Consider the following 10146-nt stretch of genomic DNA (forward strand, 5'->3'; position numbering starts at 1 on the left):
GTCAGGGGTGCTGACTACATCACTCCGATGCCTAAGTTAGTTCAAAATCGTGACATTCTATGGAGAATCCAAAATCTCAAAGCTTAGAGAATCTGTATCTAAATACCTGGCGTAGCATGCTTATTTGTATGCTCGCAGTTATGAAGGTACTGGAGTTCTTGAAGCACAATTGGATTCGGAGTTGGAGTCTTAGATTGCGTAGGCTTTAACCTTATCTCGATAGAGTTTAATCGATGGTAGAGTCCAAGTTGGATGGCACTCTATGATACTCTACCTCTTCAATCTTGATTCCACGCTATTAGAATTCTTACCCCGTTGATTATGGGATAGAAACTTATCCCGAGGTTCTCAAGATAAGGGCCTTATCAAATCTTGCATAGTCCTAGATTTAGGAATAAGCCCAAAATCTTGGACATGGTGTCCTAATAGTACTCAATTACTTACTTGCTGAATCTGAGAAGATACCTCCGAGGTAGGGGTGTAAACGAGCCGATCTTGAGCGGGTATCACCTGTTCGAGCTTGGCTCGAATTTCTTGTTGACTGGCTCGAGCTCGAGCTCGAGCTCGACACGAGCCTCCTCTTTATGTTCGAGCTCGGCTCGCCAGGGTGTGATCCATGTGCGAGCTCGAGCTCGAACTCGAGCATTTTGGCCGAGCTTGAACTCGAGTATTCGACTCGAGCTCGGCTCGAACGTATATTTTAATTTTAGATTTTATTTTATTTTTTAAAAAAAAACACACATAGTAAACTAATTTTATTAAAGCTACTGCCTAAAAAAAATTTCAAAGAATTCTATACAATAATAATCAACTAAACCTTACAACTAAAATTTTAACGAATACAAATCAAATGCCATTACTGCATAACATATAAAATTAATACAAATATAATTAAATAAATTACAAATACAATAAATTAGGCTTCATGCCACTAATTTTTTTTCCACAAAGCAACTCCCTTCAAATCAGCTCAGCAACCCTTGAATCTTGATAATAAAGATTTTAGTGAATCAGTGACATCAAATTCACTAAAATAAAACCTGTAAAAACACTAAAAAAAAATTAATTTAATTTTAACTCCCTTGCATTATTTACACAAGTTCTATATACTTGGTAAAAATGTCAAGGGAGATTTAATAACACAATTTAATGTGCATAAATCATTAAATAATAAATCATATATCACCATGGCACCACCTGATCCACCTCAAAGGCCAAGCATATTGTACAAAAAATTCAAGAACATTATGGTCAGATAGAGACAACACCTATTAAAAGCAATCAAAGCCAACATATATTGTATAGAAAGAGTATGAGAATATGTTTTCAAAACAACCACAATAGAAGATATTACGAATGAGTTAATGAATTTTATTTGAATGTACAATATGCATCAATCAATGAGCATATGCTGGACATAGACTCTCCATTCAAAACTCAAAGCATGGGAGCCAAGACACATCAGTTTCTAATTTTTTCTACCCAAAATAATAGTTACAGAGAATGACAAAAAAACTAGCAAAATCAGACATATATAATAAGCATGTTTACCTCTACTCACATACAAACAATTTTGCTATAGCCTATCCCTGTAACTATAAATATTAGTGAAAATGTCTAGTTGTACAATTCATCATATGAGGTATACGTGCAAATTACAGTAGGCTCAAGAAAAAAAGATTTGTCCTTCTTCCCATACCCATTCAGGCTATTCCCAACCTCGAACAGAAAATGAATAAAAGAAATTATGTTAGTTTGATGAAGGACTTGGTTCAAGTTAGTTACCATAGAGTGACTAATTATAAGAGACACAAGAAAACATCAAGCTTTAGATTGAATTGTTTTCAGAAACATGAACTACAAGATGTTATTATTGATGAAAATATCTGCAAAGGAACAATAAAATGTTACTCAGAAACATGAGCCATGAGGCCCCAAGAAATCATTCTGAGTGTTGTAAGGCTACAAAGGTACTTGCTTGGCAAGTTGCTACCACAAGTTGCTTGATAATCAGCAACTTCAAATTCTCTAAAACAAAACATGACCTGTAAACACACTAAAAAATTGAAGTTAGTATTTTCTCCCTTGCATTATTTACACAAGTTTTAAATACTTGGTAAAAATGTCAAGGGAAGTTCAATAATAACACAATTTAATGTGTTTAAATCATAAAAAAATAAATCATACGTTACCTCATTTCTTCAACAAAATAATATAGCACAAGATATTCAACAAAATAACATAGTCCAACATAACCCCAAACCAAAACACACAATTATACACTTATACTACAACACTTCACAAACAACAAAATAACATAGTCCAAAATAACCTCCAAACCAAAAAAAAAAGAAAGAACAATAACAACTAATTGGCCTCTGGCAAGGCTATCTGCTCTTCATTTTGTTCAACCTAACATTAAAAAGAAATGAGTAATTAGAACTTTATAAAATCAAATGAAAATAACAAATACCATTAGAAAAAAGTAAAACTCACCATAGAGTTTTTTTAAAGTCCATACATTGATCTAACCCAATCAGCTCCACACAATAACATCTGAACCGTCTCAGTTGATAATGAATTTCGATGGGGATCAATAACCCTTCCACCAGCACTAAAGATAGACTCCGAAGTCACAGTGGTAATTGGTGTTGACAATATATCTTTGGCAACTTTAGACAAAATACGATACTTCAGGGTATTTGCCTTCCACCAATCCAAAGCATTAAATTCCAAACCCTTTTCAGGTAAGTATACACCCTCCTCTAAATATGTTTCTAAATCTGATTTAATAGGGTGATGCACCGTATTAGCACTTTTGAGGAATGACTCATACATTTCCATACCACCCTCAACACTTTCACTAATTTCAGTAATTGAATGACTATGTGAAGAGCATCCAAGACCTTGAGCATTGCTTTGAAGATTCTGTTCCACAAGATTTGAATTATATTCATCAACATACACACTATATATCTCATTCAAAGTTCTTTCAACGAGTTCAATATTCTTAGTAGCTTCAGCCTCTCGATAGATTATAGGAAAGCAAAATCGTATCAACACCAATTTAAACCTTGGGTCCAAGACTGCAGCAATCGCCATCAACAAATTGCACTCACCCCAATATTTATCAAACTTGGATTTCATTTTTTGTGCCATGGATCTAATGAAGTCATTTTCATCCACACATTTCTTAGTTATGACATCTTTCATTCGCCACACCTCAGGAAGGAACAAGTTAGATGTGGGATAGTCACTCCCTGATACAATTTTTGTTACTCGGTTGAAGACTCCCAAGAGTTGACACACAACTTCAACTTTAGCCCAATCCTCATGAGATGGCACCCAAGTAAATTGTCGATCATTGTATCCGTACATAGCAAAGACCTCTTTAAACTCAATAGCAGCTGCTAACATCAAATATGTACTATTCCAACGAGTAGGTACATCTAAAATCAACTTCTTAGAAGACAATTGCAAATTCTTTGCAATTTCAGCAAATTTAATTAATCTTCCCTCTGATGCTACCAAATATTTAATACCGTCCCTGACACAATCAACAATCACACTAATCTCACCAAGCCCATCTTGAACCAATAAATTAGTTATATGAGCACAACAGCGCACATGAAACAGCTTTCCCCCAATAATCAATTATTTTCTCATATTAAAAACATCTCTTAGGTGCCTCATTGCTACATCATTTGCTTTTGCATTGTCTACAGTGATTGAATAAATTTTATTCTCAATACCCCAATCTCTAAAACATTTATGGAGTGCATCAGCAATGATATGCCCGGAGTGTGGAGGCGGGATATTGCAGAAGTTCAACACACGCCTATTTAACCGCCATTCAGAATCTATAAAATGACATGTCACTACCATATAAGAAATTTTTTGACACGAAGTCCACATGTCAGTTGTTATGTTAACTTTGTGAACCCGATTCAACAAATTTTTCAGTTTCTTTTTCTCCAATTCATATGTGTCAAAGCAAAGAGCTTTAGCAATAGCCCGGGACATTGGCCGCCAATGCGGTGTGCAAGCCTTCAACAACTTGTTAAAGAACACATGCTCAACTTGCATAAATGGATACTCATGATAAAGGATCATTTGAGCAACAATTTCTCTCACCTTAGTTTCATCATACTTAAAATTTGAAATGACACTCACACCATCAGCCTCATTAGCATCAACCGACAATTTTTTTTGCTTCTTGGAGCCTATGTACTTGAAACAATTTTCTAAGTGCCTACCCAAAGTAGATGTAGAACTGGATTTTGATTTGGTAAATTTGCTCTTACACCATTTGCATTGATTCTTTTTAATACCACCCACTTCCACTTCAGAAAAATGATTCCACACAATAGAAGTTTTCCTCCTAACCTTTCTCTTATGTGCATTGTTTTGTGTGTCTTCTTCATTTGGAACCGAAACCCCAGTAGAAGCGGTATCTTGAACCCCAACAGTTTCTTCCACAGTAACATCATGGCTAATTTCCAAATTATCTTCATTCTCATACTCCTCAATTGGATTAAGCTCTTGCAAGTCACCCTCCATATGTTTTAATTATCAAATATTATATCAGGTGTTCTTAGGGGGGGGGGGGGGGGGGGAAAGAAAAAAAAAAGTCCTAGTGTTAGAAACTTCAAACTAAGTTGTAATCTGAATCTTTAATTTCAAGATAAAAAAAATATCAATTCTAAATTTCTAAACATAAAACTCAACACAATTTTAATTATATTACATATGCTGATAAATGGCAAACTAAATACTAAATATACATATTAAACAATTTTAACCGTGATGAACAATTCTAAACATGGTGGGCTAAGCATGGTGAACATTCGTAATATGACTTTGATAGTAAATAAAACAGAGCATTACATTGATTGGAACATAATCAGAGCATAAATCAGACTATATCGATTCGATAATCATTAATCACAGCATAAAAATAAGTTAAATAACAAATAAATTAAATTTTTTTTAAAAAAAAAAAAAAAAAAAAATACCTGAGAGTTAGGATTGTGTTTGTAACTTGTAGAATCAAAAATACAAAATCAAAGAGGTAGAGGTTAAACGGCCATCCCCTGAAAAATGATATTAAGTATCAATGTTAACATTAGAAGAAGTTTATAAATTTGAAAAAAAAAATGAAAAAATAGCTACTAATTCAAATAAATAGTAGATCGAAGTTGTCTTCAACAATCAAAAAAAAAAATACGGCTTACTGGGCTTAGGGTCTTCAGTCTTCTCTCTTTGAAATGTTTCTCAGCTTAACTCTCTCTTCAACCATTCGGAGAGGGAATGAACAAAAACAACAAAATCAGAAGATGTAAAATAGAGTACTCAAGTAGCATATCGATCATATCAACTGTCTTCTTTGCTTCTGTCATCGGTGGGTGTGAGAAGCGGAAGAGTCGAAGGCTAGTAGACTACCCAAAAATTTGAGATTTGGCGGCCAAGGCAAATCACTGTAAGTCTAATCTGGTTAAAATTAGACCAAAAAAAAAAAAGTTATGAGAAAACTTGTAGACGCCTATGAGCCATTCGATCAAACGAGAGAAAAGAAATCAAAGGCTAGATTTTGAAGAAGATGTAACGAGTTGTTGAGAGAAGAATCAATACATTAAATGCAAGCTTTGATTTTCTGAACAACCATCTGATGATTCTGATCCATCCTCATAAAAATCGGATGAGAATTGAGGAACAAAGGACTAAGTTCTTGATTTTTAATTTTTTTCTCCTGGCATTTGTTCCCTTGCGCAGTGTGCCTTTCAATTTTACTTTTTTTTTTCATTATTTTTTTTCTTAAGTAATTAATGTTAATCTTTTGGAATTTAATTTTTGAAATTTTTTTTTTCCCTAGGCTACGTTTTTATCCAGTAAAACCGTTTATATCGGAAGTCGGTACAACCTGTGATCCTAGGCGTTAATTATTATCATCATTTTCATGATTCAACAAAAACCGTTAGATCGTAGCTGTAAGAGTGAGCCCATGATTATTTAGAACACCGTATAATTTTCATAGTATTTGTGCCTAACAGTTGTATCCCACTTCTATTCACACGAATGGTTTAGATTTTGTTAGCAAATAATCCAACGGCCCAGGATTTAGGCGTGTTAGATATGGTCTTGAGGAGTGTGATCAATGTGGCTTACAGCTGGATCCGATTTTATTGAACGAACGGCTGGATTCAACAACAAATAATCCAACGGTTTAGAATAAAATCAAATGGCGTGTTTTTTGGCTTGATAAGTGCGCGCGTCAATCACAGCTGGATCCGATTTTCCCTTAATGAACGGTTGGATTCAACCAAAAAAAAAAATAATCAAACGGTTCACAATAAAATTGTATGGCCTGAGATTTTGTTTCCTTTCCAAAGAGTCTAAGACAACTCCTTAAATTCTATATTTAAATTATGCAAACGTTAGCATTTAAAAAAAAACGTTAATTTAGGAACATAAATTTATTGCATTTCTCAAATTTCAATTTAAGGATAATTATGATGACAACCCAATATGGCAATATACTTTTTTAAAAGTTATTATTCTCTCTTTTTTAAAAGTTTGACATTTGTTAAAAAAAAATTGTTTAAGGATAATTAAGGAAAGTTTGATAATAAAATTTTCAATTTTATTTGAAAATTTTTTATTTCAAATAAAATTTAAGTTGTTAATTAATGCGATTTTTTAAAGACATTAAGATATTTTTTTTCAAAATTTAAATACCCTAGGCGCCATGCAACTTTTGGAGAGAAGATTTATTCAATTGTAGAGTATGGTTTTATGTTTAGGTCTTTAATTAATGCAATTTTCTAAGATTCTATTTATATTAATGCAGGCCGGGCAATTTGTTTAATGCAATTAAATAATAGGGTTTTATGTTTAGCCAATTTAGGACTTTAATTAATGCGATTTTTGAAAGACATTAGGATATTTTTTCAAAATTTTAATACCTAGATGTAACTTTTGAGATAACATTTATGTAAAACCAATGATTAGCTAATTATAGGGAAATTTGAGAGAGATTTTAGGGAAATTTAATGCAAAGTTTGAATTTTGAATATAACCCTTAAATTATTTTATTAAATGAAATTTTATTTCCCTTTTGGCTTTGTTTTAAAATTTAAAAAGACGAGAAATATACTTTTCAAACAAAAGAAAAATATTGTTTATGATAATTAAGGAAAGTTTTATTGTAAAATCTTAAATTACAAATTTGAAATTTTATTTGAAAAAATAAAATCTTAGTTATCTAATGATAATACATTTTTTTAAAAAATTCTTAAGTAATAAGTATAATGTGATCTTCATGTCAAAAAAAAAAAAAAAAAAAAAGTATAATGTGATCTTGAATCTTAAAATATGATCTAACTTTTTTTTTTTTTTTTTTTTTTTTTTTTTTAAAAAAAAAAAACAAATCTTAAGTAATAACTAATAAGTATCATTTCATCTTGAATCTTAAAATGTGATTTAACAACTTTTAAGTATCTAATGATTCTATGGCACAATGCTAGCTGATATAATCATGTGATCTAAATTATAATGATAATACCTATTATTCATATGAACTAAATTCTAATGAAAATATTTAATTTGTAATTATAATTAACACATAATTGATTATAACTATAATCAATTAATTTGGAACTATATAAATTACATTATCATTATATATGAATAATATGATTACGTTTCATAATTGTCATTATATTATATGATTAACGTGAATTCATACTTACATATGTAATCTATATATTTAATTATTGAATTTAAGTATGATTAATAATTGTTAGATACTTAGAATCTTAAATCATACTTAATCATTGTATATAAGTATCTAGAGACTTAATGATTATATTAATATGAATTTTATACTTATTTGATATTAGGTGGCTATAATTAATACTTATACTTAATTTATGTGTATGTTATGTGTTACACATGTGTATATATATAAAATGTTCCATGAATTATGAATTATATAATATCATATGACTTATAAGATTATTTATGAAAAATATGATTTAAGTAGGATCGTATGATTTAACAATTCATATGATCTTAGATTTTAGACCACGTGATCTAATGATTCATAAGTATATAATAATAGAGAATTGCTAGAACATCTCCTGGTGTTCTCCTGTAATGACATAAATGTAATTAAAAAATTACATTTATCTCATTTTGGATGACATAAATGTAATTTTTTAATCAAAAAAATTACATTTATGCCATTCCAAGAGAATACAAGGAGATGCTCTAGCATTCCTCATAATAATAATACTTAGAACATATAATTATATCCGTATATATAGTGATTATATATCATATGACACAATATTATATTATTATATGATTATATAGTCATATTATATTACATATTTACATGCATAATATGATTGACATATTAAGTATATGAACTGTCATTAAATCATATGATTATCAAATTAAGTATTGCTTTTATTTATTTTTACTATTTAATATACATATAACCAATTATTTATCACTACTTAATATATGTGTATATATATATATATACACGAGTCGAGCCTTAATAAGCGAGTCGATCCTTATACGAGCGGGTTCACGAGCTTTAATCGAGTCGAGCCGAGTTTATACGAGTTTGTGTCGTTTAATAATCGAGCATATTTTCGTGTTCACGAATAGCTTATTTAATAATCGATTCGAGCACGAGTCGAGTTTAAATCGAGCCGATCCCGAATAAGCTCGCGAGTGGCTCAGCTCGTTTACACCCCTACTCCGAGGCAATGTTATTGCTTCTCGACCAACTATCCGAGGCGGTAATATCCAAGACATGTTTGCTCCATTCAAACTAGGAAATTTCGGATTATTGCGCCTCTTGCAGAGTCTTTAGGTCCGAGTTGCTCAATGCGCAGAGACGTAACATAAATTGAGGTGTTCAGGCACCGAGTCGATCTCTTCATACAAGGTTGTGACTAACCGCCGAGATGTTTTAACCAAGGTGACCCAATCGGGTAAAACCGGTGGATTAAACCTCCCGACTTGTCATGAGATCCACATGACTTCGAAGCTAATTATTTTTCCAACAAAGCTGAAGGAAACACCTTATGTAATTTGGGCCCAATTTGATACGGCACTACAACTACCTTTCTTTATCAAGATTCTCGTATCGTTCATTGTGAATAAATAATAGTACAAGATTTGCCCATCCATCCACATGAAACGCATCTCTCTCTCTCTTTCCCTTTAAGAGAGCACAGTTGCCTCATAGACGCGCGAAGCTTCCTCTTTCTTCCTCATTGCTCAAGAGAAAAATAAATTCTGCTAAAGAACGAATATGATTCAACCCAAAAGTTCCATTTCTGGAAGATTTCCCTTATTCTTTTCAAATTGTTTTGGACAAAAAGATCGAAGAATAATTCTCATTTTCTTTTTAAGCTCCTCGTCAAACCAGCCTTCTCAGCCACACCTCTCCGATCGAGATCGACTTCATCAACTCCACCACCTCCATGGAGCCGGCGCCGGCGGGGCGATGAGGAAGAGGGAGACTTTTGAGACTGGTGATGGCTGGGTTGGTCGCTGGAAAGAAAAAGATGCCAAGACGCTTTTTTTTTTGTTAGGATGACGTGGCAGATTTGGGACCGTTTATTTACGATGAGCGGTAACGATTTCCTTCTATCGCTTGGCAGATCTGGGACCGAATAATATTAGAAGAGTTGAGAATAAAAAAAAACAGTAAAGCTTCTTTTTATTCTATATTTAATTGACTTTTTATGCTATCACTTAAAATATAAATAAAAAAGTCATTAAAATATACAATGTCATTCAATGTGAAATATACCTAATAAAATAAGGGGAGAAATAGGAACTATTTGATGTAATAATCTTAACCGGCCTTTAGATAAAAATTTTTATTAAAAAAAAAAAAAAAGAAGAAAAAAAGGTAGGAAAGGAAGATCAGACAAGCGCATAGGAGTAGGTCTATAATTTTGTGTTTGAGTTGAATTGAGTTATTGGTACTGGGCTATATAATTTAACTTTAAATTAATTTATTTAATTAAATGAATCAAATTTTTTAAAATTAAAATTATTTAATTTTATTTTAAATTCGTATCAAATTTACAAATCATGTAATAATTTCCTGTAATTATATCA

At 31.8% G+C, this 10146-nt stretch overlaps 1 protein-coding gene across 1 annotated transcript; it reads right to left on the reverse strand.

Moving 5' to 3' along the window:
* Positions 1 to 2252: 2252 nt before the first annotated feature.
* Positions 2253 to 5765, reverse strand: LOC133867382 (zinc finger BED domain-containing protein RICESLEEPER 1-like). The gene is made up of 5 exons (XM_062304121.1): positions 5632 to 5765; positions 5235 to 5490; positions 5016 to 5093; positions 2497 to 4593; positions 2253 to 2412 (listed from the first exon to the last, which is right to left on the reverse strand). Exon 4 carries the CDS (start codon positions 3415 to 3417, stop codon positions 2509 to 2511), a length of 909 nt encoding a protein of 302 aa, XP_062160105.1. The 5' UTR covers positions 3418 to 4593; positions 5016 to 5093; positions 5235 to 5490; positions 5632 to 5765; the 3' UTR covers positions 2253 to 2412; positions 2497 to 2508.
* Positions 5766 to 10146: the final 4381 nt, after the last annotated feature.

This window comes from Alnus glutinosa, chromosome 4 (genome assembly GCF_958979055.1).
Source record: "Alnus glutinosa chromosome 4, dhAlnGlut1.1, whole genome shotgun sequence".
Lineage (NCBI taxonomy): Eukaryota > Viridiplantae > Streptophyta > Magnoliopsida > Fagales > Betulaceae > Alnus > Alnus glutinosa.